The sequence below is a fragment of the Mustela nigripes genome, chromosome 14 (genome assembly GCF_022355385.1).
Source record: "Mustela nigripes isolate SB6536 chromosome 14, MUSNIG.SB6536, whole genome shotgun sequence".
NCBI classification, from domain to species: Eukaryota; Metazoa; Chordata; class Mammalia; order Carnivora; family Mustelidae; genus Mustela; species Mustela nigripes.
In genome coordinates, this window is record NC_081570.1 from 7,254,727 (window position 1) to 7,278,682 (window position 23,956).

General features: G+C 46.4%; 1 protein-coding gene across 2 annotated transcripts in view; it reads left to right on the forward strand.

The window, feature by feature from the left end:
- PEX14 (peroxisomal biogenesis factor 14) overlaps positions 1-23,956 on the forward strand; it is a 139,180-nt gene that overhangs the window by 35,214 nt on the left and 80,010 nt on the right. For both annotated transcript variants that reach the window (XM_059375379.1, XM_059375381.1), the window contains exon 3: positions 14,706-14,790. In XM_059375379.1, the coding sequence (XP_059231362.1) occupies positions 14,706-14,790 (85 nt within the window). The remainder of the gene's footprint in view (positions 1-14,705; positions 14,791-23,956) is intronic.

Below are 23,956 nucleotides of genomic sequence, written 5' to 3' on the forward strand. Positions count from 1 at the left end.
GGACACACTTTTCCTATTTGCTCCCTCAATGTTTGCTTTTTCCATTTCTCCGGTTTTCTTCCTTCCTCCCTTCCTGTTCTTCCTGTGCTTCCAAGGGATGGGGTTTGCCCGCTCGTGATTTCTCGCTGTTCCCTATTCCTTCTTCCCCTCCCTTGCCTCTCCTCCAGTCTCTTGCCTCTGACATTCTTTTCATCGCCTTTCCTGGAACCTTCTTTCTCCTTTTTCACCCCCTCCCATTTTTCGCAATAAAACGTTCTTACACCTTTGTCCTCACATGCAGATGCAGATTAGGGCAGAAAGTCGGTGCCTCTGGAGGTAGGGGCATTGGCTGGTGGGAGGTGACGTCAGCCCGTTTTGTTTCTCTGAATTTGCTTGCATGCTTTATTTTCGGTTTTTAAAAGATTTTTCAAACCACATCTACTCTAGTTTATAGTCTAATAATCTTACTTTGAAGATCAAAAGTGTGGTATAAATGCTAACTTATTTTTCCACGTGACACTTCGGCGCGTCTCTCGGCGGCCTTAGTTCCATTTTACAGATGAGGAAAGTTAAGCACCTCTTGGAAAGTTACCAAAGAAGTTGGTGACTGAGTTAGAATTAGAACCAGGTCAAGTTTGGCTCTGCTTCGTTGACGATCCTTCCTCATCAGAGCTTACTCTTTGCCCTTTAAGAATCCTTTGTCTGCCAGAAAGGGCGAGAGAAAGGGCGAGAGGACGCTGCTCTGCCTTTTTGCCCTTCTCTTCGTGTGTTTCCTGTTAGCCTTATGAAGTTTTTTACATTTATAGTCTCTAGACGTTAAATGAATTTCTAGGTAATGCCTGGGAAAGGAGGAGGCCAAACCATTTACGGGCTGGTAAAAACCCGTCCCTTACAGCAGAGCGCTCTCTTTTTGCTTCCAGCAGCTTCCAGTAAGTGGGTCCACGTCACGCGCGCTGGCCCCAGTGATCAGAGCATTGTAGGAAGCATTGCCGTATTTGATTGAATTTAGCCATTCGGGAGTGACGTGTATATGAAGTCGTCTCTTGCATTACTGTGGCCTTTATTATTGCTAATGCATTCTGACATTACAGGTGTAGCCTTGGCCCTCCCACAAAGGGCAAGGCTGCTCTTACCAGGCTTAAGAGCAGAATTCATGAAGCTGTTATACAGTGAAACTGGTGTTCACATTTAGTTAATAAGCAGAGTAAGGGAGATGCTTTTATGGGAAAGATAGCCAAGTGACAGAGGCCTTTCCTAATTTTTCATCCAGCATTGTTTCAAAAACTAGATCTGTTATTGTTTTCCTACAGAGAATGGGGCCGAATGGATAGAAGGCTCAGGAAAGTAGATTTCAGCTCTGTTTAAGGAAGGACTCCTGAGGGGCACCTGGCCTTCTTAGTCAGTAGAGGATGGGACTGTTGGTCTCAGGGGTGTGAGTCTGAGCCCCGCATTGGATGTAGAGATTACTTAAAAAAAAAAAAAAAAAGACTCCTGAAAATGAATTGACAGCCTCTTGAGAGTGTGTTCTCTTGTTTCTCTATTTTATCTGTAAGCATTGAAGTGGAAGCCCATGATCATTTGTCTGGGTTGTTGAAGAGAGGGGAGTCTTCGGTCATATGAGGGCCCAGATGGCCTAAGATCCCTTTTGACCCCTTTCCTTCTCCTGGATTGTAACAGCAAAAGCCTCATCTCCGCTTTGTTGTACCTGGTTTTGTAAGTGCCTGGTGTGCTGTGTGGAACCAGTGGGCGCCCACCACGAGTCATTATTTAGTCTTGGGCTTCCTGCTTCTTAATCCGACTTGAATAAAGACTGTTCTTGTTTCGTCCAGGAAAACCGCCATCTCTTGCTCCCTCCTGGATGAGTCATTTTGGACAGGCACAGGGAGATGGCCATCCGGATCCAAACAAAACACTTTGAAACTTTGGGCTGGGAATGACATAAAATGGGTTATATACTTTCTTACTTTATTAGGCAGAGGATCTGGAATGTAATTTAGTCCTCATGACTCAGTATTGCCATTGTAGATATAAATGTTTATATTGTGTTACAAGTGTAGCTCTGCTTTCAAAAACTGTTAGACTGTCGACATGTTGTATGACTCCACCTATGCCGAATGACCCCCCATCTAATAAAGTTTTTGAGTTTTTTATTTGCTTTCTATAGATGTTTCTCTCTTGACATTTGTTGCTAGGCTTCTTCCACGGTCTGGTCTTTGTCCCCTAAGTATATCTCTGTTAGCTGGCTTGTTTCTCTTTTCTCATTTACAGTATTAAAACTGCAAATGGCTATCAGATAACTAAGCCTGTATGTAAATTAAGTTGTAAGTAAGTGGTGTGAGTAAAGCTTTGCTAGGTCCAAAATACGTGGAATCTGTCATTTCTTTTTTGACAGTGGCGATTTTCCCTCCTTTTCCTTCTCTCCTTCCTCTTCTCTGTTGGTTTTCTTGCCCCCCCCCCCCCCCACTTTTCTTTGATTTGGGTGAGATTAAAGAGCTGAGCTCCAGAAGGGTTGGGTCTTATCCTTGACCCTCCTTGACCGAGCCCGTATCCCAGGGTGAGGTATCACAACAGACCTGCCGCCTCTGGGAGTCAGCTGAGAAGTGATAGAGTGGATGGCAGAAGGGTCCAGAAGGTGTCTGCATAAGCTTTTCTTTTACGGAAATGAAGGAATGAATCTACGGCCGGCCGGAGTGGGACTCGAGGGGCTGGGTCTGAGGACATGTTAGTGTTAGGGCTGGACTCTGTGTGCAGGTGTCTTGAGACCCAGCCTGCTTTCTCTCCTGCCATCCTGCCAGGTTCCGTTCCTTACCAATTTTGAGCAGAATGTGGGTGAATGAGGAAATACAGGGTTTGTGCAAGGTAAAGTCATGGAGAAAACCTCTCTGCTGGCTAGGAGCAAGTTCAGATGAAAGTACATAAAACCAAAAATGGTTTCTGTTTGTTGCACTGTTTGGCTGTGTTTGCACTCAAGGCTGATATCGATATTGTAGGAGAAGCTTTAATCCTTTCATTCAAATTTACAAGAAATGCTGTTTCCTTTTAGTTAAATGCTCTCTTGGACTTTTTTTTTTTTTTTTTTTTTGATTTGAGGAACCAAAAGTCTAGAAAATGTATCCGGGAGTCCTCGTCAATTTGGGGCATAATGAAATATAAAAAATATTCAATAAAAGCTCCTTTATTACTTTAACTGTTTAAATGTGGAGTTTTTAGCCATCAGGTTAATGTTTTGGTCTCATTTTTTTATTTGATTGTGAGCACTTTTCCAGGTAGCTCTGCCACTCGGGCGCTAATCAGATTCCCACAGATGAATGGTGCTAGCTGCAGCCTGACATCACCGCAGTTTTGCTTCGACATTATTTTATTTGGTTTTCCTGTAAAAGTGAATAACTCTGTGTCCATGTGTTTAAACAGGCAGGAAGAGGGAGAGAAAGGACAAGGAGCAGAGAGCGGTGAGCGAGGTCTCAGGAAGCTTCTGCCACACTGAGGAAATGTAGGGATTTCTGTGATTTCAGAGTATCTCACCCTCCTGGTGGGGCGTGGAGAACCAAGGAAGGTTGCAGAACAAGATGGTAATTCATAATCCTTCAGATAACAAAACGTGAACTTCCCTGTTTCCCAGACAGAGCTTGAAGGCATTGGAAAGGAGCTACTGTTGATTGAGAGGGGGAGGAGCAAGGTGCTCAACAGAACTGATTTGCTTAATGGTGAAAATTGTTTAAATGTTGCGTTAATTGTAAGTAAATGAGGTACTCATTGTAGATGACCAAGATTGGTAAGAACATCAGATGTCGGGTGTAGAGAGCCTCCGTCTTATCTGTCCATCAGAGGTGGGAGGTCTCTAATGAGGGCCTCGTGGCCAAGGTGGCTCTGGTGTCTAGTAGGCTTCTCTTGAATCTTTTATCTTTAAAGGCATATATATTTTTTTATTGGTAGCATTGTTAATAATAGGAATGTTCACGATGTTTAGTGAAAGATAACGGAATGGTTCAAGGCCATGATAATTACCATTTGATTCTTCCTGTGAGCCGTGGATTTCCTTGCTGAGCTAAAAGTTTTTAAATTGGGGCTTATCAGAGGAGGCAACTGGAGTGATAGTGTTTGATTCACTCTCTTTTCTGAGTGGCCTGTGGGTACAGATCTGATAGTGGGGGTAAGAAAGTTCCACAGCCCGTGTTTCAGTGCTTCGGGAAGACCTAAGAAGAGCGATGCCTCTTTCCCCATCTGTGTCCGAGGCATAGCTTGACTTGCTTCTCTATTCTGTACTTGTGGCATCGACAAGTTCCTCCTAAAGTCAGCTACAGCGGCGTGACCTACATCAGATATCCCTTTCTTAGAAGATAGAAGCTGGCCACCAAGTTTCTTATCTCTCATGGATAACAGATAGCCAGAGTCAGTTCAACCAATGTGGCCCATCTCTGTGGACGGCCTATTCCTGTCTGCTCTCTGGGGCTCGTGTGCTTGGGGAGGAGGGTGCTTTTCCTCTGAGAGGAGCTGATTTCATTTCACTTGTTTCTAGAAACTGTTTCTAATCCCTATCATCTTACTACAAATTTGAAGATTTTTGAGTCTGCCAGTATAAGGAATCATACTTTTGGATCTCACACTTTTGTTTTTTTCCTCTTAGGCTATAAAAGAACCTAAACTAATGGCAGAAACTAGGACTTGGTCTTCTGTTAGTACAGATGTTAACTGTTTACTTACCTGGGCTCTCTAGCGGATGTAAGGGTGATTTAAAGGCTTTCTGCGTTTGTCATTCTATATTTATTTATTTATTGGTATGCAAAATATTTTACATTTAAAAAAAGATTTATTTGTTTATTAGAGAGAGAGCAAACATGAGCAGGAGGGGCAGGGGGAGAGGGAGGGGGACTCCGAAGCAGACTCTGTGCTTGGGGTTCGATCTCATGACCCTGAGATCATAACCTGAGCCAAAAACCAAGAGTTAGAGGCTTAACTGACTGTACCACCTGGGCAGCCTGTATACAAGATATTTCAAATAACACACTATTCTGTTAAGCAATATCCAGTCTCAAGGCCAAGGCAATTGCACGTGAGTTAGAATGGAGTCCAGGCGGCCCAGCTGAAAATTCCTCTTTATTTTCTTTCTTTTTTCTTTTTTTGTTTTGGAGGAGTACAAATTAATTCAGTAGGTTAAGAAGGGAATGCTCCATGCAAAGAGGGCAGATCAAGTACAAAAGCAAAAAATTACAGCCTAATGTTACAGTGTGGAAAGAGCTAGACCTTGTCTCTCCTTTTGTGTGTGGCATTGCTCTAAAGAAGAGCTAGAGGCATACTGGCTTCTGTTACGAAAACAGTTTTCTCTCTTCTTTTACCGCTGTCCGTCGTCTCTCTGCTTATTCGCTCAGTCCCAGTACACGCGTATAGTGGTACCAGGACTGTTGACTCGCACTCCCTGGGAAACAACTGTGTGAACCACATGTCCGTGCTTACGTATGGTTCCTTTAGTCCTCAGACTACGGTCTGCACTTGTTTCCTGAGGTACCTTCGTCATTTTCCCCACATGCCCTTCAATGACCTTATGTCCTACACCTGAAACACAGATTCTTTTTTTGTTTTTTATTTTGTTTGATTTTTAAAAAGATTCTGTTTATTTATTTGACAGAGATCACAAGTAGGCAGAGAGGCAGGCAGAGAGAGAGGGGGAAGCAGGCTCCCTGCAGAGCAGAGAGCCTGATGCGGGGCTCGATCCCAGGATCCTGAGATCATGACCTGAGCCGAAGGCAGAGGCTTTAACCCACTGAGCCACCCACATACCCCCACAGATGCTTTTTTTAAAATAATTTTTTACCCCCTTCACCCGTTTCTTCTATCCTTCAGCCCCTGTCTGGCAACTACTAATCTGTTCTCCCTATCTATGAGCTTGTGGTGGTGGTGTTGTTGCTGTTGTTTTAAAATTTTATTTATTTATTTGAGCAGTGGGAAGGGGCAGAAGGAGAGGGTGAGGAAATCCCAAGCAGACTCCCTGCCGAGTGTGGAGCCCAACAGGGGGCTCCCTCCTGCCACCTTGAGACCCTGACCTAAGCTGAAACCAGGAGTCCGAAAAGCTTAACTGACTAAGCTACTTAGGCATCCCTTCTTTGTTTGTTTGTTTGTTTTTATTCCACATATAACAGAGGTTATATGGTATTTGTCTTTGTCTGACTTCACTGGGCATAATACCCTTGAAGTTCTTCCAGGTTGTCACAGATGGCAAGATTTTGTTCTTTTCTTTTATGGCTGTATAATACTCCTCCATGCGTGTGTGCACTTGTGTGTGTGTGGGGGGGGGGAGCAGGGAGAGAGAAGGAGAAAGAGAGAAAGGGAGAACACACATAATAATTTCTTTATCCATTCACCCATTGGACACTTAGGTTGTCTCCATAGCTTGGCTATTGTAAATAATGCCATTTGTCATTTTAAACTCTTTTCTTGCTGTCTTTGCATTCAAACTGTTTCTAGGCTATGTCTGTTTCTATTGTATTCAAATCTATTTTTTAATATTATGTCTTTCTAGTTTTTTTGTAGCATGCCTGGTAGGAGTATCTTTTAGTGATGCCTCGAAGGTTTTAGTGTTGTGTTGTATGTGGGGTGACTGTAGACAGAATTTCTTGGTCCAGAGCTTTTCTTCCGTGGAATCCAGGAGCCCGTCTCATTGCCCTCTGAGCCCAAGGTGCTAAGCCAACCTAAAGGGGCCCTGTCCTACACGGCCTGATGGTCATCCGTTCGGTGTCCAGCCTCTACCATCTCTGTCTATGCCATAACCTTTGTCCCCTTTCTAGTCGTCCCACATCTCGATAACGCATGACTGGAGAGAGCTTTGCCAATCTCCGTGTGGCCCCGACTTCAAAAGTAGGGGGACGTGAGGCACATCTGAGAAGTAGTGGCATTGGGGAGCCGTAACCTTCAGAAAGCAGAAAATTCAGCCTGCAGTGGAGAGGCACAGGGAAGCAGAAGCAGTGGTATCATTAGGAAGGTCCTGGGGACTGAGTGCTACATATTTTTAGTGTTGGAGTCACCGGCCACCGTCACTGAGTGAGCTCACAGTTCTCCTAGGGAGCATCTTGGACACTGAGTCATTACATTCCTTTGGAGTGATTCAACTCAACAGCTTGACACCTTCATTAATTTTACAACACGAAGCCTGGGTGCTCTCTGCTTCCTCTTTAGCTGCGCAGGAAATTAGAGGAACATAGAAAATGCAGAACCGAGGGAAACTGGCAGAAGGAGCAGTCAAGGAGCTGTTGAAAGACACCGTGTTAAGGAATTGAACTCCTTGCCTTTTCTTGGTATCTCTTGGGACCGAGCACCCAACTCTTGCCACACATCTCTGGCACATAAACCTTTTATTTCTGTTCCTGGCACGCCGGCTGGACCTCCAACTTGCAGCCAGCTCGTTGGCCTTCTGCGCTGAGGTCACTGCTACCGTGATCCGTGTATAATGGCATTTTCCTTCTCTTTTCAGTATGGAGGCTATTACAGTTTCTTCTCTAAGCAGGACTTCAAACAATTTGCTGCCAGTTGGATTTCAAAGCCAAGGAAAAGGCAAATGTCATCCTTTTTTCCTCCCCTCTTTGGGTAACTGCTTTGTTGGTCGCATCAAAAATTAGAGGGGCTGCTATCTAAATTCAGGTGGGGAATGCATGGGGACAAGGCATTTAAATTTGCTTTTCTTTCTCCCTGAAGGAGAAAATTCTTTTCCTTCTCAACCTTTCCTAAAAAGGAACTTTGATCTTCTCAACCCAGAAGCAAGGGTTTTCATTTCCTCCCGGGCAAGCGTGTGCACTCCGGCCCTGTGTGCGGCAGGCATGGTGACAGGCGAGCTGGCGGCACAGCTCCTGCCTCTCAGCTCTGCCGCCAGCTCCCCGTGGGCTGCAGGCTGGCACCGGAGTACCCTCCAGAGTCAACCTCGCGCCCTGAAATCACTGTCACTTGATAGTAAACCACGCACGTTGGCTTGAGATGCTTTTTATTTCCACACACATTTCTGGAAGAACTAGTTTAATCAAATAACAAAACAATGACATGGTGACAGGCAGTTCATGCAATATTTTTAACTCGGGCCAAGAAGAAAAATGTAAATGCAGAGGTATTTCACTTTGAAAGGTAGTTTTGGTGCATACAACGTTGCCACTTTTCATAAAGGCTTTTACTACATATATCAGTGTGTTTTAAGAGAGACTAGGGTCAATAATGCGTGCTTTGGAATTCCCTAAATACAGATTTACACAGCAGACCTTAAAAATATTATGTTCTATCATGTCAACTCTCATGCACTCCTACCAGATACATTTTATTTCCTTAATGTGAAAAACAAAGGGACAGAGGAAAGTAAAACAAAGGAAATTAGGGCCCACAAGCTTAATTAGTATAGGGTTGGAACCCAAATCAACAATGGGAAGGACACAGTGACAAAAACCAGGAAATTCCAAGTTGAAAGAGAAGCTCCTTCCTTTAACTCCTTGAGTGCTGGGGCGCTTGCTAGCGTACTCCTTGCCCAGGTGCAGGAGGCTGACTCTAGTACAACGCACTGTCTTTAGCTTTGAACTTCCTGGCTTTTGTTGACTTCCCCCTCTCCTTTCCCCCCTTGATGTAAATGAAACATACCTCTGTGTGTGTGTGTGTGTGTGTGTGTGTGTGTGTGTTAACTGTAGATAAATGGGCTAGAAGTACCTCTTGATTTTGTAACCCTTAGAGAAGGAGAAAGAGTGAAAAAAAAATTCCTGTCACTGTCATCTGTTCATTTTTAATGAGCAATTTTAAAAAATTGAAAATAAAAGAGGAAAATGAATAGGTGTTGAACCAGCCCGTGATATGTAAATGCCAACTAGTAATTACCTAAAACCTCAATTTTCATTCTGTTTCATCTTGCAAAACATTTCATTTTCCCGGAGTGAAAACACTTCACTGGGGCTGTGCGAGTCAGCGGGGCGGCTGCCCCTGGCCTGCGCGGCCGCCGGCTCCGGCTAGGGGGCACTTTGGCTCTGCGCTTGGGCTGCCCGAGCGGCGCGTCCACCTCAAGGTTATTCCCCTCTTGCCATTCCAGTGGTTTTGCTCCGTGCGTTCCGTGGCGCCCCTCCCCCCGCTCCCACCAGTCTGGTTTGGGGAGCCTCGTTCCTCCTTGTCCTTGCACGGACGGGATCGTATTGAATTTTGGCTGACCGAGCCTTCCTGTGCATATTAACTTTCCCCTCACCTGCCTGCGAGCCCCTCGGCTTCCGAGGGGCACCTCGCACTCTTCAGAGCGGCTTTCTGCCAGGCCCCCTTCCTCCCTGTGGGATTTCAAAGGCAGCAGTCTCAGTTTTTATGTTTACTGCTGCTGCTTTTTCTTCTTTCTTTTCATTTGGGCGACTGGGGGGAGGATGGGGGTGCGCTCCCCCACCCCCGCCCCGGTTCTGAGCTCACACTCATTTGCTCCCGTTTCGTACTTAGAACAAGGGTTCTGACGTTTCTTTTGCAGGCTCATAGATTTCCTTTCGTTCTGGTCTAGGATCTGACCCCTGGTGGGTGCATTCGCGCAGCGTCTCGCTGTGTGGCTCATGGGTGCCCCTGCTCCTAGGGCTGTTACCCTTCTCAGCCCCTTCCCTAGCTAGAAGGAGAGCAAGGAGGCTTGAAAGAGCCTGAGATGGGTGGCTGCAGATTAGAGAAGATTCTGGATGCCGAGAGCCAGAATTATGTTGTCCTAGGACCCTGGATCTCAGAGTGCTTTGCCTGGAATCTCAAGGAACACGGCCTCTTTAGTGAGATATATAGCTTCATAATTAGCCCGTTGCATTTTTTCACGAGTGCTAGCATCAGCGTTCTACGATGTGTTTCTCTGATTAACAGCTGCTTTGCAACTATTTCCTTGTGCCACCGATGACCATATTTGTCAAGGAACTCCTGACAGAGTACTGATTTCTTACTAAAATGCAGCATTTCTGTTTGAAGAGGGTGCTCTCATTCTCAGTACTACCCAGCTTTTAAAGTCAGTCCTTGTTAAAACTCCAGTTGGCTTTGGTCTAACGCTTGTTAACAGGATTCTGGGTATCTATCTACTTTAGAGCTCGAGCATAGGAACCTTTCACAGGCAATTTAATCTTCTCAGCAGCGCACGTGTGGCCGCGCAGCCTTGGGAGTGGGGTTTCCAGGCCACACATCGGTCATTTCTTTTGCCCTCTGGTTGTGATCTCTCTGGGTTAAAAAGGACTTGGCTTTGGTTGTTGATGTCATTAATTTTTGAATATTTTTAATATTTTAAAATGGCTAATGAAGGCTCACAGTTTAGGAGATAGATGTGTATGTAGCACACAGGAGTGCTGGAGTTGGTGGCATTCCAAATAAGTGTCACTAGAGACAATGCATCCGGTTTACATGTCAGGTGCAAAGTGCTCAGGCTTCCTCACACCCCAGGCTCTTTATTAGGCAAGCTCTGTTCTCCCGTCCCCTGGTGCAGAAAATAAAGTGTGTGTTCTGAAGATCACAGTGTGCAGGTCTTTTGTAGGAGAGTGGAGAACACAGGGGAAGCACCTCTCCAGTGAGGACTGCCAGAACCTCGATTCTTCTCACCAGGGATTACTTACCCTACACAGTGCATTTAACAGCACATAGTTCATTGTAGATAGCCGCCGAGTATACCGTATTCCATTGATTTACAGTGACAAATCGTAGGCTCTCAAAGAAGGATCTCGCGATTGGCCGATCATCTGGGGTCCATAGGGACCTTCAGCCCCAAGTCCCCTCTTCCTCCTGGATGCAGCGATCCCTCTGGCACGCCCAAAGTGGAGGTGGGCAGTCACTTTAGTCACAAACAGGGAAAATGACTAAATCTCACCAAGACTGAGGAGTTGGTGGTGCCAGGGTGGTTTTTATTTTGCTTTTTGGGGGAGGGAGACAGAAGATAGGGTCACAGGAATAGGAGTGGCAAGAAACTTTGCTTCTGTTTTCTTCTGAGTTCGTCACCTATATTTTTATGACTCCAGCTCCTGGTAATTCAAGGTGCATTCATTAGGAACTCTCGGTGCAAGAGGAGGGGAAAGGAACGCCGATTCTACGTTTCTCGTGGGCTCAACAGCAAGTGGCTTCCCACAGCGGCATCAGGTGCTTTGCACCAGAATTTTCCCTGGCTTGCTGCACTCCCACAACATGTGCAATAAAGTTCCTGTCTCCGTTTTACATCTTTGACATTGAGGCGGAAGATTTGGCCTGAATTTATGTAATTTAGTTGGGCACAAATATAACCCATGAATAGTCACATTCATCTCCTAATTAGAAAATCAAACGATAATACAGGACAGGCTGCAGGCACCCCATCACGGCGGCCAACAAAAGCATGCTGTGTGTGTGGGGCTCTGCAGAGGAAGAGTCAGTTGAGTTGCTTCATGAAGTTAATGAAAAGTGTCCAACAATGGGTGAATGAAAGATGCAGCGAGGGGTGCTGGCAGTTATTAGTGTGCTAAAATCTTTGCATTGTGGGTAAAGATTTGGGGGAAATCTTGGGCCATCTGTAGATGAATCAGCGGGCATATAAAATTCCAGATTGGACAGGCCTTTCCCCCCTTTTGTGGCGCCAGGGCCTCGGGCGGTGGGGTGGGGTCGGGGGACGGGAGGAGTAAAGAGTAGCCAAAGAAATAATTAGTGAAGGCGGAGCGAGGTTTTCCCGTGTTCACACTTACACGGAGCTGCTTCCCTGGGTATCTTTCTTATTCAGCACATTATGTTGAGGCTGTTAGTTTGGATGCTTTATATTTTTGCATCTGGCGTAGCGATACTGCTGCTGTTAAATATGTGATTTGCCTGTCGCCTGCATTTTCAGACAAAGATCAAGAGGAACATAAACAAGCCCCAAATATACTTTATGTAGGTGTTTGGCAGTATGATTTTATATGGCTTGAAATTAGTGAATGGAAACTTTAAAAGAAATTGTTCATATTTTTGCAAGTTTGAAGTGTGCCGGGACTTTGTCAAATTCCCGTTAAAATAAATACGTCAATTTCATCTCCCTTCCGAATTCATTTATCTTGCTTTTTTAAAAGGTGTTTTCTACTTTACCTGATGTTTAAATTGGATTCGCTCGTTTATGCTGTTCTTTGCTATATCCCCCACGTTTTTCTTAAATGAATTACTAATGACAGAGCACTCCATCATTCCCTCTCTACAGCCACTTTAAGGAAAGCATGGTGATCTAAACCTTTTAACCTATTAAAGATGATTTTTCCCAATTGAATCAGACCCACCACAGGTGTAATAACTAATCATTTAAACTACACCTGCTATTATGTATTTTTAAGCCATTATGCGTGTTGGATAGATGATAATTCATGTTTATTGCATTGTCCGATGGATCCGTTTTGCCTACACTAGGCTGATTAATGTATTTAAAGAAATAAGAGATGCAATTTTTAAAAAAAAATTGATGGAATGCGCCAAGCACTGCATTGAGTGCACCATTAAACCCATCAGAACTTTGCTCTCTGACCAGAAATGCATATACCAAGGACTATATTAAAAAAGCAAGGTGAAACCTGTGCATTTTAGTGGTGGGATTCTGTTTTCTTTCTCTGTCATGGAAAATTTTGGAAGGATGAAGGAAAGGTCGATGCTTCTATGGGTGAATGAGAGGAGCTGTGCCGTTAATATCTGCTGCTTGAGGCCCGCTCATCCTCGTCCCCCCCAACAGCTGGTGCACACGCCAGCACGCGCGCTCTCTGCCGCATGATACCGGGGCCGTGATTGTCTTGTGTGTAGAGGTGTGTTCTTCCTCCAGAGGAAGAACAGTCATCCCCGAGCCATGTGAACCAGGCCAATGGCCACTGACCCCGTGGGGCCTGTGACTGTGTAGCTGTCCACTCCTTCCTGGACGTGGGCGTCTCTTCCTCTTGTCTCTCACCTTCCCCCTTCCCCCTTCCCCACTTCTCTTCCCACTCCTGCCTCCCCTTCTGGTCCAGCTCCTCCGCTTTCTCCGCCTGTGCCATGGCCACCTTCCCCCCTGCCGCTCCGTCCCCCTCCCCTCTTCTGTTTTCCTCTTCTTTCTCTCCCTTCTCCCACCGATTCATTAAAATGCATCCATTTTGTCGATGTCTATTAGATTTTTCTTAGATTTGGTACCACCCGAGGGGGGTGCATGCGGAGTTGGGTGTCTAGAATCTGGAGCGTCGGTTCCTCTCTGGTCCAGAGCTGGCTGGCTACCACCGCAGCTCATGATGGGCGCTAAGAGGTTCTCAGTGCTGGACGGATTATAGCCAGTCTCCAGGAACATGAATGTGTCTTATCGCCGCCAGGCCTGCATCTGAAGGTCTGGGACACCTGAATTCATCCTTCAGGGTGAATGTCTCGGGCAGCCTCCAATAGAGGGATTACAGGGGAAGGTACATAAGGGAATTGACCTGGCTTCCCCCCCCCCCCCATTACCCTCGTATCTTTTGTTACCAGAGAGGTCTGGCTGGTCTCAGGATTAAATTCATATAAAATATGAGGGGAATACTTGTGAGTTGTCGTCCTTTGATAGTCACAGTACTTTGTGTTGAGTCTCTGGATAGCTGCCACCCTGAGTCTGAAGGATCTTAGAAAAGTTCCTTATATTTGGTCCCTTACAAATGTTTTCTTTCAACAGCTTGGGAGTGCATGCCGCGGTCTGTTGACTCTACCTGTAACGCGAGACTGTATTATTCTTTTGGTGTTGATGAGATGAATAATGCCAGTCATTTAAAATGGCCCCTTTCCTCTGTGGGGCAGGTTGTCGTGTCCCACCCATTGCAGTAGTGCCTGGGAGCGCACACCAGTGACGTGCAAAACACACGCATCCTGTGGGCCGGGTGGTGCGAAGGCTAATCCCTTCAGTGGTTTTCCTTCCACCCCTTCCTTGGCTTATTTGCAGATATGAAGATTTCATTAAATAATATCATTACCAGAGATGGGGGAGCATCTGTCAGTCTGTCAGCTTTTAGTCATGAAACCCCAAACTTTGTCCTTTGAAGTCTCTTCAGTATCGAGCTCCGTTGCATAAGAGGGACCAGTGTGAATGGCCGTGTGTGCGTCGTCTCTTATGTAATCCTTCCCAGCCGGTCTGTGCTCAGCACTTTGCCAGGCTCTGTGGAGGCAGCTTGGTCTCTTCTCCTCCGATGCGTGCAGTGTAGTTGGGGAGGCAGCCTGAACATTAGAAGACAGTATAATTATGTCTTCAATTATATGGTACACACTACGAGCATTAAAGAATTCAAGAGAAGAGGGAGATCAGAGATGGCTTGCTTACTTAGGGAAGGCTTCGAGGAGTTAGCACAGGCTATAAAAGGGCCGTGCTGGTGTGCGTGCGTGTGTGCGTGCGTGTGTGTGTGTGTACATGTGTACGTGTGTGTGATGTTTAAACTGGTAGAGGCGAGAAGAGAGACCTTTTAGAACAAGGGCATAGCGCGAGTGCAAGGATCGTAACATGGTTGAGCATCTCCAAGAGAGGGCTACCTGCCGAGGAGCAGGAGCATTCAGCTTGAACAGGGAGAAAAGGAAAAGATTATGGCAGGTCTTAAAAGCTAGGCTGAGGGGATTAGGTTTGATAGAAACAGATACAGGAAGCCAGTGGGAACTGACATAGTCTCTTATTTAGGTAGATTTTAAATGTGAGAAACAACTGATTATATATTTGACCACAGTGGTGTGCTTATTTCTGTGGACTTAGGATAAACTGGTGGGATTTTTAATCTTGAAATTCAGACTATTGAAGTTTACTTTTCTCTCTCTTTTATCTCCCCGACCAGATTGCCACAGCAGTGAAGTTTCTGCAGAATTCCCGGGTCCGCCAGAGCCCACTTGCAACCAGGAGAGCATTCCTTAAGAAGAAAGGTACAGGTTCCCCATGGCCATGCAGCGTGGCCTGCAGAAAGGGACTGGGGATGGGACAGATGGAAGCCCTGGTGTTGCTGGAGGGACCTTCCGTCGCTGTCCCGTTGATGTGGGGGTGAGGGGAGCCCCCTCAGTGGGAATGCAGGCTTTTCTCCTTACAGAGGAGCAGAGAGGTGATACTGTCCGAATGACCCAGCACCAGATGTAAGGCCAACAGCTTAGCCCAGGACAGCCCGGCGTGGGCAGCAAGAAGAGGCCCACTGGATAAGACTGGAGGACTTCTGCTTCTGGTCCGTTCCTCTGCTAATACGACCCTGGCTACACAGTGACTAGCTTTAGGTTAGGAGGTCAGCTGCCTCAGTAAAGAATCAGGAAGAAAGAAATTGAAGGACGAGGGAAATGAGATGACTAAACAAGGTCAGGTTAAGGTCGAGCTTGGGGTCAGTCTGATTTACGGATTGAAGTGGTGAATTACTGGTTTCATGGTATTTCTGTAAGCAGGGATTAAATGGGTCTTGACAAATTCAATATTGTCCAAAGCAGAAAGAATCTCTTCTGGCTCTGTTGCAATTTAGGATTTTTTCTTGTTCTGTAAAATACAAAGCAAACCCCACAACAAACAAAAAAAGGAATGTGACTTTTTTACTCTTTGAACATCTGATTTTCTAGAAAGCTGGAAGGTTATGTAGAGGCGCTTATACACTATGGTGGGGGGAGCCTTTTCTTCCTCCTCCTCCTCCTCCTCCCCCTCCCCCTTCCCAGCCCCGGCAAACAAAACTCTTTTTCCTTCAGGGGCTGGAATGTCAGCTTCAGAATTCGAGGTTGTGAGCTTTAAGTCAGCTGTGGTTGGAATAGAAGATGGAGTGGTTTGGTGGCGTTTCCTTGGTCTGCCCCATGGCGTCCCACTGCAGAGATGCTCGCAGGACCATGTCCCAGGCCTGCACCCTTGGGGTCGGGGCAGAACGAGCCCGAAGCTCTCCACTTGCAGGCATCTGTTCGGAGGTAGCCTTAGGGCTGGCCTCTGCGACCCAGTTGGTGAGGGGCGCTGTGCATTTGCAGGCGGCATCGCTCTCGCCCCCCATCAGTGGGAGGTTATTACAATTTGGAGTGCGTTGGCCGGCCTCTCTACTCCGCAACCATCATGCCATAAAAGAGTTTTTCCTTGAAATATGTGTACCTATGGGGAGTAATTAATCATAAAAGCTTGGGGATTTCAGCTCTCTCATCAAAGCATCGAAGCCAGGGAAAGCTGAGCCTAAAAGCTGTGCTGATTACCCGGGGTAACCTGAGACAAAATCTATGGTTGCCGAGAGATCCTCTGCCCTAGTATATTGTGCGGTATTATAACTGCCTGATCTTCTCTCCCACTGACAATGACCAGTTATTCCTCATTTTCTCTCAAACGCAGCTGGGTTAGAATTTCATTTGCAGAAGGTATTTAGAGCAATTTAGAGACAAATGTCTCTGGTGTTTGCTCGGCACTTCCCCACCGCAGGCTTTGCTGAGCAGTTTTAGTATCGGGAGCTCCATCTAATCTGTTTAATTTTAATAAATCCCTGACTGGGAGAGGGAGAGGGAAAAAAGGAGAGAGAGAGAAACTCTGGACCAAATAATACTTCTTTTGAGTTAGTTGGCTGATAATTACTGTGGAGAGGAAACTGTTTTGTGCAATTATTATTTGATGCTCCTTTAAAAATAACACAAAACGAAACTGATCGATTAGTTAACCCATTGAAGAGTGTTTGCCCTACACATGCCCCATTCTGGGCCCCGGGGACTCGGCAGAGAAGAGGGCAGACAGCAACCCTGCCCTTGCCAGGCTAACATTCTAAGGGGAAGGCAGACATTTAACCAATGAGAAAATGAGATCCATAGTATGTAGAGTGGCAGGTGCCACGGAGAAAGACAATGCTGGGCGCACAGGGCTGAGGAGCACCAGCACCCGGTGGTGGGGAGGGGGGAGCTCTGGCTTGCACACCTGGACACGGCCACCGAAGCACACCTCTCTGAGAGGAAGATGAGTACTGGCCAGTGTGCATGGGTGCAGTTCCTCCTCGACCCCTGATGTGGGTGAGAGCTTTTAGAATTTCAGGCAGCAGGAACCCGGAGAGGCCTCCTACCCTTCTTCCTCTAAAGAGAGCCACAGGAGTCTATCCTGCGCCTCCGTCCAGAATCACTGGCCGTAATCACCCGTCTCCATTATCCTGTAAAATGCTGCTTCAATCAGTAATTATCTGTTTCCGAGTTGAGTCCCAGTAGGGTTAGTTCTGGCAGGACCTTTTCTGGGCAGAGGATTCCAAGATTTGATTGGAGTCTGGGGAAGAAGCGCCCCTACGTGGATTTACACTTCACTTTTTAAATTTCCAACTCTTCGGTGGGTCAGGTATGCTTGGTCCGTGGCTGGTGCTGACGGGGTGAGGGAGGAGGGGCTTTTGGAGAGGAGCCAGCATCTCCCCTGTCCCTAACAGTGCTTGGGAAGGAAAGAGAACTGGCTGGCTGGTGTGTAGGGGCGGGGAGAGTGTCCTGAGGGGAGGGACCAAGGTTCTGGCATCCTCCCCACGGCTCCCCGCAGGGCTCGTTGCAGGGGTGGGTTTGGAGCGCTGGCTTTGGGCGAGCTCACAGCTACTGTAGTCTTGGCTTTTCCTAGCAAATGTCACTTCAGGGAATTGCAGTGGAGCACTGCCTTGAATTATAATCTTGACTTTCTTTTTTTTAATAAACATCTCTTTCCTGAAAAGGCAAATCCAATTTTGTTTTTCTTTTAATATTATTTAATATTTAATATAGAAATTGAGGTCCCTGTAGTGCATGTCAGTTCAGTGGAAAATGAGGGTTACTTTAGGCACATCAGCTGAGTTTGTTTTAATGTGAAGCCTCAGCCCGGAGCAGGGCTGCCGCCTGCCCCTGTCACTGACAGGTTACATGTTGTGCTTTCTGATTCGGGGTGCTAGGGGCACCGGGGGCAGGCTAGTGGGGAGTGGATGGAATAGGCAGGCAAGAGCATTGGTTTGCAAAGGTCTTCTGTGTTTGTGGCTTTTTGGTTTTGTTTTGTTTTTGTGTTTTGAGTTCTCTCTTAGATGCTTTAAAGTCTGAATATAGAGTCAGTAATGAGAAACATGAAGTCATTGCGATCATTTATCATTTTCCTTGAAGTTTGTACTGCCATTTTGTGTAATTTACAACATTTCTTTCTTTTATCGGGAATTTTTTGGATGGAAGAGAAAAGCAGCTGTTCACCTTCGGAGTATTAGAATAAACGTTTTTGTTTTCCTTCCAAGCACTGGATTTTGCAGGCAGCACCTCAGCCACACAGGCAGCCGTGCATGAGCGTCACAGGACTGTGCGTGGGGTTTATGCCCTCCTGGAGCTGGACCACGTACGGAGGCTGTTCTCACCAGGCAGGCATCATGTCTGGGCTTTAAGTGGGCTGCAGTTCAGGAGGGTAGAGCAGCTTATAAACAGCCATAGAATCGGTCCAGAAAGTTGAAGGCTTGGACAGTGTTGTCAATAGGCTTACGTTGATTTGACACCCTGTCCGACCACAAAGTGTAGGAGGCAGGCTGCTTCCAAACACGTCAGCAGGCTGAGTGTAAGGTGGGTAACAGTGATGCCTGTTCGTTGTGGGGGGCATGAGGGGAATAGGTGGGGTGGGCGGGGAGGTAGTGCTGCCGTAGCTTACTCCTAATATATCTGTTGGCAGAGCAGGCTTCTAGAAAAACGAGCATCATTCACTTCTGTGTAATCCTTTATAATGGGGCCTGGGTGGTGTTGGGTGAGACTTGAGACTTGAGATACACTTTCTCAAGTGTGTAAGTAAAGGGCTGTGTTCTTGCTCATCTCATAAAGAGCCCAGGGGGAAGGGAAAACTAAGCAAAAGAGACGTGCCCCCATCCTCTCTCATTCTAAAAGGGGAAACAAGATCTGATCTTTCTTCTGTTCCTGGAAGCGGAACCCCTAATAGCAAAGCCGCCTCCTTGCTGGAAATGAACTTGAGGAAGAAACCTGATGGTCTCAACCTTGGTAGTGGGGTAGAGGTGAAGGGCTGATCTCGATGGAGTATTTCAAGGGGGAGTAAATTCTTACACAGATTTCAATTTAACTCTCTTTTATTACTTTTCTTTTTTATCATTTACGTCCATTTCATGAGGTAGTTTGCATGTCCTTGAATGGAATCTCGTTACCATGAAAGCTTTTTTAGCATTGATTTCATAACAGTCTTAATTTAATAGCTCCGTCATTACTGAGAAGCTCTGGGAGTGGGGCCCTGGCTTTCCAGGTCACTGACCTTTTAATTACAAACCTTGTTCTGATGGCCAGGTTATCGACTGGACAGCTCCCAGCTTGTGCCCCCAGGATGAGAACGAAAATAACTGTTTCCTCCCCCATCTCCAGGAAAAAAAAAATTGTAACCTCATGTGTTTCTAAAATTAATTTTCTCCCTCAGCTTTACTTTGTAATTAATTCTTTAATGTGTCTTAGTGAAGCCAGAAGTATTTTTATAACGCTGTTTTTTCTAGAGCTTGGGTCCAGCAGAGAGCTTGAGGGGGCAGGGAAGGAGGACCCCATGCTTGGCTGTGGCCCATTTCCTCACCCTCAGAAACTTCTGTGGCTGAGCTGGAAGGCAGGGTATTGGCTCTGTGAGGGATTGTCTGGCCCTTCTGATTCTTTCTTAATGAGATGTGGATTGTGGCATCGAGACTCAGATCCATTCCTACATTTGCTGGAGTAATTGTGTCTTTTCTGTCATGGACATTTTATTTTATTTCTCTGTTTTTTTTTTTTTTTTTTTTAAAGTAATCTCTACCCCCAATGTGGGGCTTGAACCCACGACCCCAAAGTCAAGAGTCATATGCTCCACCAACTGAGCCTGCTGGGTGCCCCTAACATGGACATTTTAAAAAGATGCTCCCCTTCTGGGCAAAGACGGGGATTAGGTGATTTTTCTCATTGTCTTACCTCTCTGTTAGTCAGAGATGACTGGAAGAAACAAAAGACCCGACCTCGAGAGTTCTGCTCAGTCATGAGGTTGAGCTGAATTAGATGATCCAGGTTCTCTCTCACTGATGATGAAGAGGGAAAGAAAGAGGAGAGGATGGTGGCTGGTGAGTAGGGTGGCCACTGGCTCTGGTTTGCCCCACACTGTCGTGGCTTTAACACTGGAACTCCTGTGTCCCGGAATTCCTGTGTTCCTTAGGCCTGGGCACACGGGTCACCCCACCCCGGCAGGGCAAGCCTTACCCCAGAGCGTGAGTGACCCAGAGAGACAAACTGGGTGTGTTTTAGGAAGCTGGAGGAAGAAGCTCACCAGCAGTCAGTCCCCGAGAGTCCTGCCTGCAGTCCAGTGGCATTTCCTCAGACACTGCCTGCTGTCACTCCCCTGGAGCCCGGCCCGGTGTGGGTCCCGTGCAGAGAGCCTCTGGGGCTGGGGCCGCGCCCTGCAGGCGAGTGAGGAGCTGCCGGTGCCCGAGCAGATAGGGCTGTGTACGGCAGCCTCGGGCTTGTTCCTGAGGATGATTGAGCACCTCCATCCATCTGTCGTGGACGGACCGTCTTCCTTCCCTGCGAGTCTTGCATCTGCAAATCCGTCGCCTGCTGTTCTGGACCAGCCTATCCATCACACTGACTGGTGTTCCCCCCATCAATTTTCCTGCTCCCCTTGTTATCCAAACTTGTCTTAAACTCCAGAGATTTTTTTCAGCATCCAGGCTGAGAGCTGCAGCAGTTAGACCAGCGGAAGGCTGTAGAAATGGGGACGCCATGGCTTCCCTGTTCAGAGAGGGAGCTGGTAGCACTTGTTCCCCCAAGAGTCACGTGGTTCCTACACTTCAACCTACCACGGGGGACCACGGCCCAGAGGAGCTTTGGTGGCGGGGGGCGGTGGGCAAAGCGCTTTTGGATTTACCCAGTTGCTTTGAGGTTTTTCCTGAAAATGAAGAATTATTCCTCTTTTCTTAACCTTGTGTGCCTGCAACAAGACCACAAGGAAAAGCAAAGTGACGTTATCATGTATGGTAGCAGTGGTTTTGGAGTTTTGTTTTCTTTTGGAAAGGTAAGCTACGTACGTGGCTTCAGATATTAAAACCATAAGGAAAGATACGCAGTAAAAAATTAGTCTTCCTTTTGTCTCTTTTTCCTGTCCCCCTCATTCTCTTTTCCAGAGGACGCTTCTGTTTATTCACAGTTTCTTCTGTATCATTCCCAAGATCATCTATCCATATAAAAGCACGTTAATATTTATTACTCCTCTCAGAGAAGCACAAACACTTTAAATACAGTAGTAGCATATTTTGCACTTCACCTTTACACTTGACATTACATTTGGGTATTCATTCCACATCAGCACCTACGGATCGGACTCATTCTTCTCAGTGGCTGCGTAGTACTCCAAGATGAGTGTGTATCAGACGTTTTTCTAACCAGTCCCAAATTAGTGGACATTTAGATTGGTTCCTGCCTTCTGCGAACGCCCCAGCGAATATTCTCGTGTTGATGTTGTTGACCCCGTGTCAGTTGGCACGATGCTAAAGTAGAAGCGCTTTGCATACGTGAGTAGGCCAGGGTATATTTTTCTTGCTTAAGGTTTTGTGAGACTTTGAATAGAAAGAATACAGAAAGAATATAAAACTGTTTTCTAATATAAATGGGACTATAGGTAGAAAGAATTTAATAAGAGAGAAAAGGCTGCGTAGCAAATTGTCGTTAACCCTTAGCACAGATTTGGATTCTGAGAGGACGTTCTGGTCATTGGTTACAGGAAAAAAGCTTTCTAAAAGAATCTTTTTTCAGCCCCTTTTTGAAGGGATGTGGGCTCAGAAATTTACTTTTTGATGCAAAAAGGCATTCAAATAAATGGAAAGCTTCAGAAACTTGGCTGCCACCTGTTCCAAATGGAACACACGGCTTAGTGTTCTTTTGTCGTTATTGGACGTTTTACGGGTCTTTGGCCATTGGTTAGGTCATTGGTCTTTATTCAGTACCTGTTGTGTGCAGAGTGTTACCAGGTTAGGCACTCCCTGAGAGAAGAATGAAGCACCTGTCTTGCACAGTGTAAGAGGCTCCTTAGAAGGAGGCGGGGACGGGGGTGGAGTGCCTCTGAACAGTGTCTACACGGAACCACAAAGGGCGCCAGAGTCTCAGTGAGAAGGCGGCCCTGTCCGACCAGGACAGACCGGCGTGTAAAGCTTGCTGGGCTGTGAGTCCCTCGAGGGCAGAGACTGTCTCACTCATCCCAGCTTCCTCCATTGCCAGCGGAGTCAGCCCCAGTGTGAGGCTAAGGCTAAGGAGGGAGGGCCTGGGCAAACGAGGCATAGGAGGTGCCTACCAGGACGAGTTGCAGAGGAGGTTCGCTTTTTCTTGACTTGACAGCTGCACACAACTGTTCGTCTCCGGCGCACACGTAAGGCGGATTCAGGACTGCTAGCCTGTTCACCGTCACCAACTGGAGTATGGTGTTTGTATGCAGTTCTTTTTTTGTTTTTGTTTTTTTTTAAAGATTTTATTTATTCATTTGACAGATCACAAGTAGGCAGAGAGGCAGGCAGAGAGAGAGGGGGGGAAGCAGGCTCCCTGCTGAGCAGACAGCCCGATGCGGGGCTCGATCCCAGGACCCTGGGGATTGTGACCTGAGCCGAAGGCAGAGGCTTTTAACCCACTGAGCCACCCAGGTGCCCCCATATGCAGTTCTTTTTGTCTTTAGCCTTGTAGTGTCCAGTGAAAATGCTCTTTTCTAGTTACTTAGGTCAGCAGAGTTCCTTCTTAACTGTCTTAACATGGACAGCCCGGGAGGCAGTGGGTGTAGATGGTCAAAAGAGTGGGGAAGGTTGTGTTAGGGAGTGAGGCTCATGCGGAGGCTTATGTGCTGTTAGCTGTTAGCTGGGTTGGCCCCTGGGCTCGGCAGAGAAGAGAATTGAGGTTGGTGAGATGGGCAACAAGGTAGGAGCCAGCCTTAGGTCTCAATATTATAAATCACAGTTGACAGCAGTATTTGAACCAGTTGAAACTCTGGCTTGGTGCTATCGAGGAAGTTAACTCTGGGCTCTGCATTTATGCTGAATAGGCCTGGCGATAGTAGAACCCAGGGAGAAGGCACTGCCACGTCTCTTGTCAAGTATGGAGGATCTGGATGGGGAAGGTGGCAGCAAAGATGGAAGAATGCCAGCACAGGGGCCCCCCCGGGGGGCTCAGTCAGTTAAGCCTCTGCCTTCGGCTCAGGTCATGATCTCAGGGTCCTGGGATCAAGTTCCGGCTTGGCCTCCCTGCTCAGTGGGGAGCCTGCTTCTCCCTCTGCTGCTACCCCCTGCCCACGCTGTCTTCTTGTGCTCTCTCTCTCACTCTCAATGAAATACAATCTTTAAAAAAAAAAAAAAGCCAGCATATTTATGTAAAGAATTTTAAGGTTTACAAAACACAGGTTAATTTCTTCTTCACTGTGGTCTTTTAGTAGGCAAGTTAGTAAACATTTGTTGAATGAATGAATACGTGATTTAATGAGTCTCCCATTTTATAGTTGAGGACACGGAGGCTCAGAAAGATTAGGTAGTGCAAATACGTGGCAGAAGTAGAGGTAGGACCAAGACTTCTGACTAGAATTCTTTGAACTCTGCCCCATTATTTCTGGGAAGAAAGGACAGAGCTACAGACATTATAGGAAAAAGAGTAAGCCATGCTCAGTAGTAGTAGTAGTAGTAAACTATCACTGTAGTCAAGATAGTGAACACCCTGGTCACAACCAGATGTTTCCTCCTGCCTTCCTTCTGCCACCCACCCCACCCCCCACTCTGGTTCCCACGTAAGCTCCGGTCTGCTTCCTTTCACGTAGATTACTTCGCCTTTTCCAGAATTTTATATGAATGGGATTGTAACTGTGTATACGTTTTGGTCTGGCTCTTTTCACACAGCATAATTACTCTGAGGTTGACTAGGTTGTCATGTGTATTAGCGTTTTGTTCCTTTTTTATTGCTGAATAGTATTCCATTGCTTGGATAGAATACGACTTATTTATCCATTCACCTGTTGATGATTATTTGAATTTCTGGTTTTTAGCTAATAAAAATAAAGCTGCTTTGAATATTTGTGTATAAGTCTTTGTAGGGACATATGATTCTTTTTCTCTAGAGCAGGTACTCAGGGGTAGAGTGTCTGGATCCTATGGCAGGTGTATGTTTA